The 16,327-nt window shown below is 63.0% G+C and overlaps 2 protein-coding genes and 1 long non-coding RNA gene across 9 annotated transcripts; 1 reads left to right on the forward strand and 2 right to left on the reverse strand.

Moving 5' to 3' along the window:
• Nucleotides 1–21: 21 nt before the first annotated feature.
• SIX5 (SIX homeobox 5) lies at nucleotides 22–4,341 on the reverse strand. Its single transcript, XM_027079891.1, is given in 4 exon segments — nucleotides 22–1,441; nucleotides 1,714–2,516; nucleotides 3,499–4,256; nucleotides 4,258–4,341. Coding segments are annotated over 4 exon segments (2,202 nt in total). The 5' UTR covers nucleotides 4,300–4,341; the 3' UTR covers nucleotides 22–842.
• An 846-nt stretch (nucleotides 4,342–5,187) lies between these two features.
• Nucleotides 5,188–16,252, reverse strand: DMPK (DM1 protein kinase). Of its 7 annotated transcripts, none has more exons than XM_027079897.1 (15): nucleotides 14,942–16,252; nucleotides 12,681–12,772; nucleotides 12,329–12,412; nucleotides 12,142–12,237; nucleotides 11,446–11,594; nucleotides 11,197–11,290; nucleotides 10,704–10,910; nucleotides 10,374–10,622; nucleotides 9,555–9,643; nucleotides 8,141–8,249; nucleotides 7,236–7,393; nucleotides 7,048–7,145; nucleotides 6,820–6,866; nucleotides 6,421–6,506; nucleotides 5,188–6,083 (listed from the first exon to the last, which is right to left on the reverse strand). In XM_027079897.1, exons 1-15 carry the CDS (start codon nucleotides 15,099–15,101, stop codon nucleotides 5,924–5,926), a joined length of 1,878 nt encoding a protein of 625 aa, XP_026935698.1. In that variant the 5' UTR covers nucleotides 15,102–16,252; the 3' UTR covers nucleotides 5,188–5,923. The 7 variants fall into 7 exon arrangements, with proteins under 7 accessions (XP_026935698.1, XP_026935700.1, XP_026935697.1 ...); XM_027079899.1 differs by having other exon boundaries at nucleotides 6,421–6,510; XM_027079896.1 differs by having other exon boundaries at nucleotides 10,359–10,622.
• On the forward strand, nucleotides 5,364–9,162 carry LOC113606043 (uncharacterized). The gene is made up of 3 exons (XR_003427437.1): nucleotides 5,364–5,464; nucleotides 6,277–6,365; nucleotides 6,961–9,162. It is a non-coding gene; the product is annotated as an uncharacterized LOC113606043 (long non-coding RNA).
• Nucleotides 16,253–16,327: the final 75 nt, after the last annotated feature.

Below are 16,327 nucleotides of genomic sequence, written 5' to 3' on the forward strand. Positions count from 1 at the left end.
CAGCAGGCACCTTCCCAAGCAGCACCACAAATCTGACCTCCAACCCTGTTCCCCCGAGAACATCTGGTCAGAAAGCCAGAGTCTCAAGGTGAGCTTTTTGTGGTTCAGCTTTTCCTTGCGCAAAAGCCGTTGGAAGATAGCCCACACCCCCCGAGGTTCTAGTTGTCTGTTAACTTTATTTTAATTGAAATGAAGGCATAACATGTCCTAGAAAAATAAAGATTTAGGATATAAACTAGACACAGGGGTCAGGGTTGGCCCGAGGGTCAAGGGATCTTTGGTCTGGGGCTGGACGTGCTACTGAGGGCTCTAGTCCAGGAGGAGCTAACGGAGGACCCTGGCCCACAGACCGCACACCCGCATCCCTCATGGGCAGGAAGGGCCCGGCGGGGAGGGTCCATCAGTCTCCGGGCACAGGACTGCCCGTCCTCCACCCTCGGATTCCCGAGCAGTTCTGGGAACACTGGATGTCAGTGGAGCTATTAATAGTGTTTCAGGGAGTGATAGGGAGAGGGCTCAAGGGGGTTGGAAATCCAGCCATTTGGCAGGGCTTTCAGCTCACAGCTAGTACCAGGTCAAGGGGGGCAGAGCCCCTGAGTCAGGAGCCCCAAATCTCCCCATGTAGATCAGGAGGCAGAGCAAGGAGAGGGCTGTAACAGAGGAGGCGTCCCGTCAGAGCACGTTGCCCCGGACAGAAGTGGGCCTCCAGGGCGTGGAGAGGTTGAGCGGCCGCGGGGAGGGTGTAGTGTGTGTGGATGGCAGCCGTCTTCGTGTTTGAGAGGCTCCCTCCTCCCCGCTGTCCTCGAGCACCATTGTCATGGGAGGCCACGGGGCCTGGCGGGTCACAGTTCCAAGGGCTCTTCCACAGGCACCGACTGTAACTGGGTCAGGACCTTGGTCTCCACTTCCAGCCCCTCGTCAACCTCGCCCCCCGCCGTGGCCCCCAGGAGCAGCCCCTCGGGGTCGGGGTCCGGCAGCCTCAGCACCGTGTGGGGGGCCTGCGTCCCCAGCCCCTTCTCTGCCTCTAGCAGCCCCTCAGTGCCGGTGCTCAGTTCCAGCCCGGCTGGCCAGATGGGCACCGCCGCAGGCGACAGCAGGAGCCCCTCGGGCGGGGGCGCCTGGAAGCCGGGCAGGAGGCCGGAGGAGTCTGGGGAGAAGGGCAGACTGGCGGCGGCCGGGGCGGGGGGCGGCTGCGCAGACAGTGCGCCTAAGGCGTGGGCCTCTGGCAGAGCGGGGCTGGGGGCCACCGGGAGGGCTCCTTCGGGGACTGAGATGGCCGCGTCTGGCTTCAGGGGCAGGGCCAGGCTGGGGGCCGGCGACAGGACCTGGGAGACCAGCATGCTGGTGGGGAAGGTGGCGGTGAGGATGATCTTGCCCTGCTGCACGGCCACACCTGTCACGATGGGGCTGCCAGACACGGGGTTGGCCAGCAGGAAGTTTCCTGTGGGGAGAGAAGGGCCAGGCGCAGAGGTGAAGAGTACGCCGCTGGAGAGCAGGCAGGGAGATCAGCCAGAGGCAAAAGGAGCCCCTTCAGGGTCAGGGTGAGGCCAAGTCTGCGTGGCTCGAGCCTCAGGGTACTGCCTGGCACAGGAGGGTCTGGGACCCACCCGGGATGAGCTCCCCACTCCCCACCGTTGCCCCAGGAAGCCCACTGACAGCGCCATCCCTCCCTGAGGTAACTGTACCCCCCGCCCAGCCACCAGAAAGGGGTACCTGGGGCAGTGGCCGAAGGCAGCTGCAGGGCAGTCACGCCCACCCCAGAGTTTATCAGGTGCACGTTGGCAGGGCCCGGGGCAGCTGCCACCTTCACGGGGCTGCCTGGCCCAGCTGCCAACAGCTGCAGTGGCCCCACAGCCTGAGGCAAGGTCACCACCTGGGAGGTGGGCACCACCTGGGGCAGGTTCAACAGTGGGGAGGTGGGGCCCAGGCCGGCAGGGTAGCCAGGGGGTGGGGAAAGTGGCACCACTTGTGGAGCAGCCATGGAAGTCACTGGTCCTGGGGGCAGAGGAAAGGTGGCAGCCGGCGGGGGGCCAGGCACCACCTGGGGCAGAGGCCCTGGGACCTCCTCTCCAGGCGGCCCTGAAGCAGCCACCTGGGCCCCCTTGGTCTCAGGGGCTTCAGGCTGAGCCTCCTCCAGGCGAACCTCCCCAGTCTGAGGGTCCAGGACCAGGGAGGTCTTGCCCTCGCTGGCCCCCTGGGGGCTGGGCTGCGGTGCAGGGGCTCCCCCGCCCCCGCCGAGCAGCAGGGGGCCCAGGCTGGAGGCCTCGCCCAGGGCCAGGCTGTTGATGATGACGGGGCTCCCATTGAGGAGCACCGCTGGAGAGCTGCCAGCGGCCAGGAAGCTCCCGTTCACCAGGATGGAGGAGGAGGCGGGGCACGGCGCGGGAGGGGCGGCCCCGGCCAGGAATATGGAGCCCTGGGCGGGGGCCTCGGCCGCCACTGGAGCCGCCCCCCTCTCCAGGTCCTCAGGGCTGCGGCTGGACTCGTCCTCCGTAGTCGGGTTCCCATCAGATTCGCTGGCCGGAGAAAGGATTGTGAGTTGTGGTCCCGAATGCTGCGTTTCCCCGCTGGCCAGCCCGATTCCTGCACGGAGCCGGCTGCAAAGTGCTGGGAGGAAGCACAAGCCGCCCACTGCCTCCCCACCTTTCCCCAGCCCAAGTTCCTGTGCACCATTTCAGGGGGTTAGGAAACCTCCTCTCTGAGACCACCCAAGGGCCCCAGGGAGGAGCCTCTGCAATACCACTGACTAAAGGCTCAAGCTTGCCGCTTTGGGGGGAAGGAGGCCCTCCTCTCCCAACTCCTCGGCCTCAGGGCCCCGGAGGCTGAGCAACCAGGCTGCCTGAAGTCTCCTGAGTCGGCCTGAAAGGAGCCGAGTGGCTTTGGAGAGAGTAAGGAGGTAGTCGCCCGCTCAGTTCCCGGTGCCCTCCCCCGACCCCCCTCCTCCCCGGGCGTCTGAGGAGTAGGAGGCCGACGCGCAGGGTGGGAGGAGAAGGGCTTGGGTTACAGGGAAACCGGAGCTGGGGAAGGTTCACGTTTCACAACAAAGACAGAAGACGGACCACGCTGTTTGGGCCCTGAAGGGGGGGCGGGAAGGGGGGAGGTGAGACCGAGCGACGGTCAGGGAGGGCCTGGCCGCGAAGGGGACTGAACAAGCCCCTACGCCCGGTGGGGAGGACAAAGGCCCCTCCTCCTTTCCCGCAACCCCTCATTTTCTCACTGCCGCCCCGAGTCTAGCCGCGGACACGGATGGGATCTGGGACGGAGCCTTGAGTGGAGCAGAGAGAGGCGGTCTCCCGGCCTCCGCGAGAGGAGCATTGGTGTCCGGGTGTCTGGGAGAGCCGGGGCGCGTGCCCGTTCCATGCACACGGATTCCCCGCGCTCGGCTGGCGCCTGAGGGTGTGAGCGAGGGGTGTCCGAGGACAACAGGCATTGGGGGGGGGGGCTGGTGGATGGCACGTCTCCGGGAAAGCGGGACTGGCGCCGCCCGGGTCCCCTCACCTCTTGCAGGGCGCGCCGCCGCCGCCCCCGGTCCGGTCGCGCTGTCGTCGGTTCTTGAACCAGTTGCTAACCTGCGTGAGCGAGAGGCCGGTGAGCGTGGCCAGGCGGCGCTTCTCGTCCGGCGTGGGGTAGCGGTTGCCGCGATAGCAGGCCTTGAGCGCGGCGCGGGACCGCTCCTTGAAGCAGTAGACGGTCTCTTCGCCGTCCCAGATGGTCTTGGGCAGCGGGAACTTCTTGCGCAGACGGTACTTGTCCACCGCGCCCAGCGCGCGGCCGCGGGCCCGTTCGGCCTCGTGGTAGCGCGCGCGCAGGTAGAGGTCCTGCAGAAACGCGTGGTGGGCGGCGGGGAAGGGGCGGCTCTCGAGCAGCCGGTAGAGCTCGGCGTACTCGCCCCGCTGGAAGGCCACCAGGGCCCGAGCGCGCAGCACCGGATCGCTGCCACGTAGGCGCTCGGCCGGGGGCAGTGCGCCCAGGAAACGGCTCAAGCGGCCGGCGTGGCCCGCCTGTAGCAGCGCCTCGCACACGCACGCCACCTGTTCCGGCGAGAAGCGGAGACCCGTGGGCGGATCGGCAGCGGCCTCGGGGGGCGACCCGGGTACGCCCGGGGATCCCGGGCCCTCCACTTTCACCGCCGCTTCGCCCGCCCCGGCCCCGGCCGCCGCCGCTGCCTCACCCTCGGCCGCCTGCAAAGTCTGCAGAAGCTGGCGCGCTTCCTCCTCCTCCTCTTCGGTCGCCGCCGCCGCCACCGCCTCCCCCCCCAGCCGCCGGCCCCGCGCTCGGCTCCGCAGGCAAGGTAGCCATGTTTTGCAACTTTGGGAAGTTCCTCCCTCCTTCTCCTCCTCCCTCGGGCTTTCCCCAGCCCCCTCCCCCGCCCGGCTCCCCTCCCCGCACCCCCCCGCAACTTCGCCCTTCCCGATCTTCTCCCGCCGACCCCGCGTCTCCCCCCTCACCACCGATGCCAGGCCCAGTTCTCTATTAGGGTCTCTGTCCCAGTGTGTGTGTGTGTGTGCCCGTCCCCCGCCCCGTCTGTCCGTGATTCTCCCTTTGTTTTCCCTTCGCCTCAGGCCGCGCTTTTTGCCTCCCCCCCGCGTGTGCCTCTGGTTCAGGGCCTCAGTTTCCCCATCGGGACAACGGAGAAGGCAACAGGCCGTCCGGGAGGGCTAAGGGCGCGAAGCCTTCTCCGCCCCGAGACTGAGCTTCTGCACGCCTCCGTCTCCAGGGTCCTCCGAAGGCCCCCCTCACTCCCCATCTCGGCCCGCGCTCCGCCCCTCGGAATTCCCGGCTCCGCAGGGGGGCGGGTCTGGCTGGGAGAAGGGGCGGGGGAAACGGGCTAGAAAGTTTGCAGCAACTTTTCTTGAGCGTAAGTCAGTCTCTGGAACGGATGCGCGTGGCCCGCGCAGGCGCAGTGGTAGGAGGATGGCTGCGCTAGCTGCCAGCCCAGCCCCCCCTTCACCGCGGCCTGATGGCACAGCTGGGCCACAGCTGGACAAGAGGCGGTGCCTCCTGGTGGCCCGCTCTTCTTCTCCTATTGGCCGGATGTCGAAGCCACGCCCCGCATCCCACCCCCACCCCTGATACGTCCGCTTCGCCTCCCGCTAGCTTGCTGCCAGGCCATTGGCCACCTCCACTCGCCTTCCTATTGGCCCACTGAAAAGCCTCCTGCCCTCAAAGCAAACAGCGGACACGAAGGAATTTCAGAATTTTGGGCAGACGAGAGGGCCTTTTATTCGCGAGGATCGGGGGTGGGGTCCTAGGTGGGGAAAGACAATAAATACCGAGGAATGTCGGGGTCTCAGTGCATCCAAAATGTGGATTAGGGTGCTGGGGTCCTGGAGCCTGTCAGCGGGTCGGAGGAAAGGTCAATAAATACCCATACTGCCGAGGCGGGCGGAGCCGGCTGTGGCTCCGAGAACAGCGCACGTGAGGAGGGCGCGAGAGTCCCCGAAAAAAGCGGGGCTGTCAAAAGGTAAAGGCGGAGCTCGCGCTAGACGTTCACCGCGGCAAGAGAGTCTTCCCGGGAGGGCAGGGCCTCATGCACAAGGAGGATTTGTGGTTTGCAAGCCGATGTGGGTGGGGGTGCCTGGAGGGTGAAAGACAGATGCCGAGCCCTGGCCCTGCTGCCTTCTCTAGGTCGCAGCTTGCCCATCCACGTGGGATGCCTCAGCTAGGCCGGAGAAAGGAAGAGGTCCGCGATCCCCCCAGCAGCAGCAGCAGCAGCATTCCCGGCTACAAGCCTCCCTGGAGCCGCGGCCCCGGCTCCTCCCTCCCCGGCCGCCAGGGGGCGGGCCCGGATCACAGGGCTGGAGCTGGGGCGGAAACCCACGCTCGGAGTGCTGTGAACTGGGGGGCGGTGGGAGTGGCTTCTGGGCCGTGCCTGGGTCACCAAACCCTCCGGCGGAGCCCAAGTGGAGGACAGGCTCGGGTTCTAGGGTTCAGGCGGCGAAGGCGGCTCCCGGGCGGGGTCAGACTGTGGCAAGATAGCCGGCGCAGGCCACCAACCCAATGCAGCCCAGGGCGGCGGCACCAGCCAGAGCAGAGGCGAACAGGAGCAAGGAACGCGCCTCCGATAGGCCAGGCCTAGGGACCTGCGGGGAGAGGGCGGGGGTCAGCACCGGCGACGCGGGCCTCTGATTGGCTCCTGGGGCCAGCCCCGCCTACGCCCATAAGAGGGTCCACACACTCCCTGCACCTGCCCCGCCCCCTCACAGCGCGAGTAGCTGTGATTGGTCGGCTCGCAAGCCTAAGTCTTGTCCCAACTCCTCATTGGCTGCCTCCTAGAAGCCTGTGTTGATTGGCTGCCCGAGTATCCTCCCTCCCCGCCGCGGGCCCCACCCCGCAGAGGCGCAGCTAAGCAGAGGCGGCTTGGGGTACGTGGAGCTGGGCGGGGTCGCGCGACGGGCGGGCGTGAGCAGCCGGACGTACCCTGGCAGGGAGCAGCAGGTGGCGGCGGTGCATGGGGCCTGGCCCCACCAGCGGGCACTGGCCCAGAGCCACGGCCGGGGGGCCATCTAGCTGGAGAGAGAAGGGACAGGTGACCCGATCCGAGCCCAGCTCGGCACGGCCGCCCTCGGCGGGGTGCAAGAGACAGAGAGGGGAGTCGAGGTCGGGGAGGTCATCTAGGGAGATCCTGGATGGGATTTGGGGAGAGGCCTGAACCGAGGGAGATCTGGTAGATTTGGGCATGAATGGAGGGTGTCTGCTGACTGGAACCTCAAAGAGGTAGGGGTGAGCCTCTAAGTCTGGACAGGGGTACGGTGAGATGGGGACAGAGTCTGCAAAGGGGGCAGCAGGCTTGACGCAGGGGAAAAAGAGGGGTCTTACATGGGAAGGTGGATCCGTGGCCCGGGGACTGGGGACCCCCGTGACAGCTGGAAGGAGAAGAGAGAGGCATAGGGCGCGTGGAGGGACGGAGAAGGGCGGTGGCGCGGCGTGCCCCAGCCTGGGCCCCTCACCCTCCCCCAGGTGTATACACACGCCGCGGGCCCACCTCCCCGCCCACCCCCCCACCCCCGCCGGCGCCTCAGGAAAGGTGGTGGATGAGGGACTCGCCTGCGGCTCCCCCGGCCTGAAGCAACTCCATCCGCTCCTGCAGCTGCCGGACGTGCGCCTCCAGGTCTCGGTTACGGGCCTCGGCCTCGCGGAGTTGGCTACAGGGGAGGTAAGGATCATGAGCCCTTCGGGACTTCGGCTAGAGAGGCTGCTAAAGGTAGTGACTGTCCCCGACTCCCGACCCTGACCTGGCGAAGTTCTGGTTGGCCGTTCGGATGGCCTCCAGCTCCTGGCTCAGGCTCTGTCGGGTGAGCACCTCCTCCTCCAGGGCCTCCTGGAGTTCCCGCAGCGTCACCTGGGCCTCTGCCACCGCCTCCGGAATGGCCTCCGGAACTGCCGCTTCAGCCTGGGTATGGGAACCGGGCTTAGGGCTGCCTGTGGCTCCTGGAGCATTCGAGACTTAGGCATAGGTTCCAGGCCTGGGATCCTCCTTTGACCTCTATTCCTGCACCCCCGAGATCTTTCTGGAATCCCCACAGCTCCTGCAGTGATCCAAGCCCCCTCCTTCCCTAACCCAGCCCAGCCCTCATCTCCAGCCTTTAATCTGGTCTCCTCCCATCCACCTTCCACACCAAAGGGCTGTTCCTGTAACACTACGCAGCTTGACCATGTCCCTCCCCTGGAGAATCTCTCCGGCCCCTCAGTGCCCTCAGGAGGAGGCCCACCACATGAAAACTAAAGGCCCTGTCTGGTGTGCGTCTGCTGGCCCTCCAGCCTCCCCGCTCCTCACTCCTCACCCTCCTTCCTCCTGGAACAGCGCAGCCTTACTACCCTCCTTGCATGTTTCAGAGCACACCAGCTGGTTCTCCCCTCAGAGCCCTTACCCTTCTCTTTGCTGACCAATGGGTGGTCCTCCTGCTTCTCCAGGGCTTCCCCTCCCCAGAGTTCCCCTCCATGCACACTCACTGACCTGTTTTCATTTCTCTGTGGGGATCATTTCTGACTGAAGTAACCTTGTCTCTACTTTGTTTTCCATCTCTTTCTGTCAAGGAACCTCCCAGAGGGCCTAGCACTCCATGGCGCACACTATCCCTGAAGGCCTCCGCTTTTCTCTCGATTCGTCCCTCACTGACCCCCTCCTCTAAAGACTCACCGCTTCCTCTGGTGGGGCCACCGTGGGTTCCAGGCTGGGCTCTTGCAATGGCTCAGGCAGCGCCTCGGCCTCCAGTTCCATGGGCGTGGAGCCCGGGATCTCATCATCCCTGGGGAGAGGAAGAGGGCGAGGGGAGGAAGAGCCGGCCTCACGCCCGATCCTCTGCGTTTACAGCCAGGACTCCCTAGCCTGTGCCCTGGGGCAGCCAGACCTGAAGGCTCCAGGCTTGAGGAGGGGGAGGGGCAGAGTGAAGGGAATAAATGGCCAGGCTGGTGAGACAGGTCCTCCTCTTGTTAGGAAAAGTCCTGCGCCTGGCATGGCCTCAGGCCCCTGGAAGCTGGCCTCTGCACCTTCCTTGGGAACCTGGGGTCAGGAAACCCGTGTTCTAGGATCTGCCCATCTCCGTCTCCATGTGCGCTTTACAGGCTCTTCTCCTAAGGGCCTCAGAAAGTGAGGGAGACACTCCCAGCTCTGGCCACCTCCAAAGGGGTGGTCTTCAGACTGAGGGTTGGACCCCAAGCCTGACTCTAGACAGCAGCCACCCCTCCCACCCCCAGACCCAGGTGCTGGGAGGAAGACAGACCCTCCCAAGGAATATGAAATTGCAGTAAAAGTGATGTTCCCTCCAACCCAGCAGTCCCTCTTGTAGAAATATGTCTCAAGGACCCAATGATGCTCGACAAGCGCCAAGACCAACCTGTGGCTGTTCATCCAGCCTGGGTCATGGCAGAGGCGGGTTAGCTGAGTCCTGACCCGCCCAGTAAGGAGAACACTCCCCAGCGGGTCAGGATTGTGTTATAGTTTGTTCAAGGAATGGCACTTGCGGTACACTGTCCAATAACAAAACAGATCAGAATACAGCATGTTCTCGCAGCTGGTAAGTACGTGTGCTGTGAGCCAGGGACACACAAGGCCGCTGCTGGCGGCCTTCCTTTTTCTCATCCCTATTTTCTAATATACTTGTGATAAGCAATGTATTATTTTCAGAATCAATGTTTTAAGAAGGCTTTGTGGTTATGTAATTCAGTGAGTCCGTGTTCTTTTAAGATTGATGTAACAATTCTAAACTTCTTATTCTCTAAGATTTTGAGGTCCCATGACTGTATACTAGAAATCTAAAAGTGGAAGGTCAGAAGATTCCGGAAGGCTGAGCCTGTGACTCTGAGGTTTTACATTTGAATCTAAATTTCAAAGTACTTATGGTCCGAGAATTTAACGTCCTACAATTCTGGGCTTCTGAAAGCCCTTAGTCCCAAGACAATAAGGTTCCGAGACTGACCCTGCAATGCTCCTGGGCACCAACGGGCCAGGATGTGATAACCCCGAGCAGCCTCCTGGGGCCTCGGGAGGCAGGACCCCCCACCCCCACCCCACCCCCGTCCACTCCTCTCAAGCTGCACAGGGTAGCACTTACCCAAGGGCCATGCAGGAATAGGAGGAGTAGCCCACGAAAGGCAGGTGGACCCCCAGTGGCGTGCCTTCCTGCATATCCGACAGCGTCTCCTATAGGAGAGAAACACAGATGTGAGGTGACCAGCGGCAGTCAGGGATGGCCCCTCACTCACCCCTTCCCAGTCTTGGCTTAAGTGCCCTGCCACCCCCCCACCCCAGCTTGGGGTCTATCTAAAGTGGACCCTGCGTCATTTTCTTTCATTACATCCTGCTGCTTCCCTCAGGGCACTTGCCACAGTATAATTATATACTTCTCCAGACTGTAAGTAGATGAGGGCAGGGACCAGGGCTGATTTGGTCCATGTGTGTCCCCCGCTGTGCCCAGCACAAAGGCAGTCAGGCTGAACAAGCACGGGATAGCTCATACGACAGCTGAGAGAGAGATGGCCTAAGCAAGGGAGATTCCTCTATGGTGCTTTCTCACCTCTCATCCTTCCAGGTCTCAGCTCACATAGCCCCCTCCTCCAGGAAGCCCTCCAGGACCTTTCATGCTGGGTCAGGAGGCCCGCCCCCCTGCACCCCCCACCCCCATCTCAGCCCTGATCTCTCTGGGGCATCATTGTCTGGGGACAAGTCCGTGTCCTCCACTGGACTGTGAGTCTAGGTCACTGCTGGGTTCCCAGCCCTGGGGCCAAACAGAGCAGGTGTTTCTGGGGAAGGAATGATTTCAGGACCCCAGGAGGAGGGTACTCTCCTAACCTCAGTGTTACGGCGGTCAGATGCGGGGGTACCCTCTGCAGACCAGGGATCGATCGCAGGTACCTACCCCGCCCCCGCTCACCATGGCAGTGAGCCCGTCTTCCACCACATCGAAGTTGCATGTGTCTGTGGCACCCTCGAAATCCGGCGTAAAGGGGGGCGCGCTGTCTCGGAGGCTGTCCCAGTCAAGGCCAAAGAAGAAAGGATGCTTCTGGAAATCGCCTGCTCCATTCCGGCCCAGGCGCGTCTCGGGGGGACACAGCAGCTGCTGGATGAGATCGCGAACCTCGTCGGGGACTCCTGCGTCTGCCAGCGGTAGAGACAGGTGCTCCTGCTCAGAAGGAGGGGAAAAGAGGGGATGTTACCTGGGAGCATGTGCAGAGAGGTCAGGGGCTCCCCGGGCTGTGCTCACCTTGTAGTGCACGATCTTGCCGTAGGTCTCAGCCGTGGAGTCGGCGTAGAAGGGCGTCTGCCCATAGAACATTTCATAGGCGAGCACGCCCAGCGCCCACCAGTCACACTCGGGCCCGTAGCTGCCAGTCCCGGGCCCACCGCCCACGGCCTGCAGGATCTCGGGAGACAAGTAGTCCGGGGTGCCCACAGCCACCAGTGACCGCACCTGAGCCAAGAGGATCCGAGCTAGGCTTGACCCCGCCCCTCCTAGCTCTGGCTCCGCCCCCTCTTAACACTACCCTAGAGCTTAGTCCCTTCTTTTGCCTGTTCTAAGCCTGAGCCACAGGCAGGCTACGGCCTGGGTCGCCTCCTTCTTTCCCCTCCAAATCTAGTCCTGCCCTCACCCTGGCTCTGCCCGCACGCCTCAGCCCCGCCCCCACGCTGCGCCTCGGGTTCCTGCTCCCGACCCGTCATTGGTAGTCCGAGTTGCCCAAGAGCGGAGCACCGCTCACCGTTCCATCCGCCCGCAACTTGAGGCAGGAGCCAAAGTCGGCCAAGCGGATGTGGCCGCAGCGGTCCAGCAGGATGTTGTCCGGTTTGATGTCCCTGCGCGGAGGGAAGAAGGGAAGGGAGAGGGATAAGTGAGCCTCTCTCCTGCCATCTCACCAGGCTCCACCCCACTAGGCAGCACCGCCTGGGCCCCACCCTCTTAAGGACCACTCTCTCCAATTCCCGCGGCCTTCAGCCCCTGCAGCGCCCACCTGTGCACGTAGCCCAGCCGGTGCACCGAGTCTATGGCCATGACAATCTCGGCCAGGTAGAAGCGCGCCATCTCGGCCGGGATCCGCTCCCCAAACTTGCTCAGCAGCGTTAGCAGGTCCCCGCCCACGTAGTACTCCATGACCAGGTACTGGGAGGGGGCGTGTCACGGGGGGTCGGTACCTCGTCTGGGCGCCCACGGCCGATAGCCCGGGACAAAGACTCCCAGAGACGCCCCATCCCTGGGCAGACTCCGCAGCCCCAGCCCCAGCCCCAAGAGATCTCCCAGGCCAAATCAGAGACACGCCCACCCCCAATCCTCGTTCCCCCACGATGTCACTGGACAGAGATTCACTTCCCCCACCCCCGACCAAGAGAGTCAGGAAAAAGAGAACTCAGAGACCTCCCGATTATCCAGGGTATGGAGCCCAGATACCCCCTGCCCAGTGGCTCCCACATAGACTCTAGAGACTATATCATTCCAGGTAGTGCCCCCCGGAATCAACCCGGGGAAAAAGGCAGTAAGGGACATCTCCCATCCCGGGAAAGGAAGGCCAGCTCCTACCACACCCAGGGACTGCCGCATGCATTTCGAGGCAGCTCCCTGATCCTAGAACTTCCTCTGCCTGCCCACACCTCGATAACTGACAGCCTCAGGGGTGGGGGTCCGCCTCTCTAGTCGCCCGGCCTGGGCTCACCAGGTAGTTCTCGTCCTGGAAGGCGAAGTGCAGCTGCGTGATCCAGCGCTGGTCCCCGTTCACCAACACATCCCTCTCTTCGCGGAAGCACGACACCTGCGGGGCACCCGTTGGAGCTGAAGCGGACGGGGGTGGGAGGACGGAAGGGGGGCTCCTCAGCACCCTGTACACCCAGCCCGGCCGTCACCTCGCCTCTCTTCAGCATGTCCCACTTATTCATGATCTTCATGGCGTACACCTGGCCCGTCTGCTTCATCTTCACCACCGCCACCTGAAAGCCCAAACAGGGTAATAGAGCGGAGGTGGCGGGGAAACATCAGGCCTCCCCCAGATTGGATTCCACCCTTAACCCGGGCCAGACTTGGCCCCGCCCCCACTCGGCAAAGCCACGCCCATTGGCCTCAAGCCCCGCCTTAGGGTCTAAACTCAGTCATTCATCAATTTCTAAGGCCCCACTTCCGGAACTCCAACATCCCGCCCACTGCAGGAAAAGTCAGGTCTCTAACCCCACTGAGCTGCCTCCGCTGCTCCAGGCTCACCTCGCTGAACGCCCCGCGTCCGATCACCTTCAGAATCTCGAAGTCATCCCTCTGCAGTCGGGCCTCCTTAAGCCTCTCCGCGATGGGCTCCACTGGGGGGGAGGGGGCGAAGGGGCGGGGATAAGAACCGAGAATCCGAGGGACTGACACTGGAGACGAGGAGAGACAGTCCCACCTTCTGTCGCTGAGTCTCCCCTGCCCCTGCCCCTCCCCTTAGCACTAGTCGGCCTCCTTAAAGACTTCACATAAACATTATGTGAGGCTTTGGGGACCCAAAACTGCTCTTGTACAGAGAAAAGTGGGATGCCTGGGAACCCCTTTCTGGGACAGGACACTGGGCCAGAGGGCTCTAGGGGGTGCAGGATGGACAGGGTGAGGTAACAAGTCTGCCGAAGGGAGGCCCTGAAGAACAGAGGAAGAAGAAATAGGCCCAGTTCTTAGAGCTCCCTGGGCTTCCGGGCCCCTACTCCCGGTGACCCCGCCCACCCCCAGGGCTCTCATTCAGTCTGTTTTGGGTCATGGCCCAGAGGCTGCAGTTTAATCCTAGGCTCAGATACTGGTGGCTCTTGGACCACACTCTGGGAAACCCTGAGTTTAGGGCTAGGACCAGGAGAAGGAACGGGAGAGGGAGACAAAGCCAGCGGGGATCCGCATCCCGGCTCCAGGGCTGCAGGCACAGTCAAGTGTGCTATCTCTACGCTCTCAACTCCAGGAGGAGGCTTTACTATCACCCCTTATCTACAGATGAAGAACCAAGGCTCAGACAGGTGAAGTCCTCTGCCCAAGGTCCTACAGCTAGCAATGTTACAGAGAGCAGTTTGGGAGGGGGAAGGCGGAGAGTGGAGGCAGGGGGAGAGGGAAGCCTGGACTCCCGGGGGTGGAAGAAGCTGGGAGCTTCTGAGGCAGGAGGGAGAGAGCAATGGGTGCAACTAGGAATGAGGGAAGATACAGTGGGTTATGGAGAGGGTTCGGGGTTCAGGAAGAGTGGGCCAGCAGGGAAGCAGCAGCCAGGGCCCAGGATGGGGGAGGGAGGAGAGAGCCAAGACACTGAGCCCTTTTAAGGCAGCGGGAACCCAGGCCCCCTCCCCCGCCCCAGCGGCCTGGCAGGGGAGGGGCCGCAGGATGCTGCTCGGGCCACAAAAGGAGTGCTCCTTACAGGAGAGCTGCCCCCACCTCAGGTCTCAGTTCATCCTCTGCAAAAGAGGAGCTGAGAGAGTTACTAAGGGCTGGGGGGATGTGGGGAGAAGGTTCTCCCAGAGGCCAAGTGGTCTAGCCCTTGGCCTCCACCTTCGCATCTGCAAAATGGGGAGAGAGAAGCAGGGCCTGGGTCAGAAAGAGATGGACACAAGAAAAGAGGGAGCGGGAGAAGGCAGAGAGACAGGAAACAGGGACGGGGACAGGGACACACAGAGCCTAAGGACCAACAGCAAGCCACTGAGGGACAGACCAGTGGAGGGACAGAATGGCAGATGTTAGAGAGACAGAAACCCAAGTGAGCCTGAGCCTGGGCCAGGAGGGAGTGGGGCAGACAAGGCAGGAGGCTGAGGCTGAAGATGAAGCATCTTCCCTCTGGACCTGTCTCCAGGGGAAGACTTGGCCAAAAGGGACTTTGGGTGGAGAAGGAACCTACAGAGAAAGTGGGCCCACTCAGAAGAATCCTAATTCTTCCTCCTCCAACCAGGGGGTGGAGGGGGTGCTTGGTGGGGCCTGTGTGCAGAGCTGGTTCTCCCCGGGCCTGCCTGAGTCACCGTGCCCTCCCAGTGCCTGGGCACCTGTTGGAGCAGCTGGAGAGGCTGGCGCCGAACACCTGCCCGTCGGCCGCGCCCCTGGCAGCTGCCCTGTGCTATCCCTTCCGCTTGCCCCTGCGATCTGGGGAACCAGGGTGGAGGGCCACAGGGCCCATTTTGGTGGGGAGGGGTCCTAGAAGACAGGGCTCCCCAGCATGTCCCTAGGCCTAGACTTGGGAATGGGGTACAAGGGGACCATGAGAGGCTGTGCCCAACCCGGCTTACCATGGCTCCCAAGTCATGATTCTGAGTCATGGCTGCCCTGGCCTCTGTTCATCTCACTCTGCCCTGCCAGGGTGGCACAGGGGTAGGAATATGTCGCCCCAAGACCCAGCCCCAAGTTCTGGGCCCCTGAATGGGAGGTTTTCCCCGTGTCCGTCCTGCCCCCAACACCCAGCCCACACCCACCTTCCCCCTCTACCTTGCCCCCACCCCCGAATCTGTGGGGCGCCATGCAGGTAGGTAGGCACTCACCCCACTCCAAGAAGTCGGCCACATACTTGTCCTGGGCCAGGTCGGACGCGCCCAGCTCCTGGTGGACGCCCAGGAGAAGGTCGAGCAGGGGCTCCAGCCCCAGGAAGCTGGGGTCCAGCACCAGCTGCTGAAGCCGCCTCAGCCGCACTTCGGCTGACATGTCGGGCAGGCAGCACCATGGCCCCCTCCCCGGGCCAGGGGCTCGGGGTCCTCCCGTCACGGGGCCTGGAGGGCCCTGTGCAGGCCCTGGGGCCCTGGCTGCATGTCTGCCTGTCCCTGGCTGTCCCCTGGGCCTCTCTGGCCACTTCTCTCTGCTGGCTGCTAAGGCCTCCTCCCCTTCTCCCCACCCCTCGGTCCGGCCCCCTCCAGCCTCCCAGCCTTAACCCCTCACAAGCCAGGCCCCCCCAAGTTGCTCCTTCCAGGGCCCCTCGGAACGCTTCAGTGTGAGATGAGGGGTGGTGGAGAATCTCTACCCTCAAACTACCCCACCACTGAAAAGGCAAAGCACAGAGGAACGCTACAGGTATGACAGACGCCAAAGATGAGCCCGCCCATTCCCCAGAGGGGACCAATTGAGGTTCACAGTGATTTGGTAACACCCCTCCCAAGCTCTTGAGTTGGGAGGAGGGGAGAAAAAGGGGTGAGGCCTGGGAAGGGGGGCGGGAGGCCAGGGCAGCTTTGCGGGTGGCTCAGCCGAGGAGGCAGGCTTCGGGATGGTTTAAATTTAGCCCTCAGGCCCTCTGCTTTACACTGACTTGTTTTTGGCAGGAGATGGGGAAGGGGTGGTGAGAGAATTGGGAAGGGAGGCCCTCAGGAGCCAGGATCAGGGTGACCCACTGGCCAAAGCCTGGGGGAGGCAAAGGAGCCCCCAAAATAGCTCCTTGGACCCTGGCAGTGCAGCCACATTCCTGCCCAGGCTACGATTAGAAACAGAAACATTTCGGGGGGGTGGAGGGTAGAGCGGGAAGACACCACTCCCTGTGGCTCCAGAGAGCCAGCCAGGAGGGATTTTCGCTGTTCTTTCCAGGGTGGACAGTTCTCCCAGAGGAAGCCATGGTCTCTAATTGGTCCTGGATGCCTGGGCCCGGCCAAGCCAGGCCTGAGGCAGCAGAAGGCCAGGGCCTATGCTGTGGCAGCTCACTCTGGGCATCTCGGGAGCTGCCTGGGGGGGCCCCTATAATATCTGGACACTTTGAAACAACTTTTAAAACTCCCACTGAAGACTCTGAAGAGGGGGTCCTGGTGGCTCTCTTCCCTCCGAGAGTTTGGAGTGGGGCGAGGGATACTCTCCTCTGTCTGAAGGGCCCTGCCCGGGGCTGGCCAGCGGCAGATCCACCAGCTGTGTGCCTCAGGCACATCCCTCCTCTGGTTTTCAATTCTTCCTGC

This window comes from Aethalodelphis obliquidens, unplaced genomic scaffold, assembly GCF_003676395.1.
Source record: "Aethalodelphis obliquidens isolate GAN/ISIS:26980383/991018 unplaced genomic scaffold, ASM367639v1 scaffold43, whole genome shotgun sequence".
NCBI classification, from domain to species: domain Eukaryota; kingdom Metazoa; phylum Chordata; class Mammalia; order Artiodactyla; family Delphinidae; genus Aethalodelphis; species Aethalodelphis obliquidens.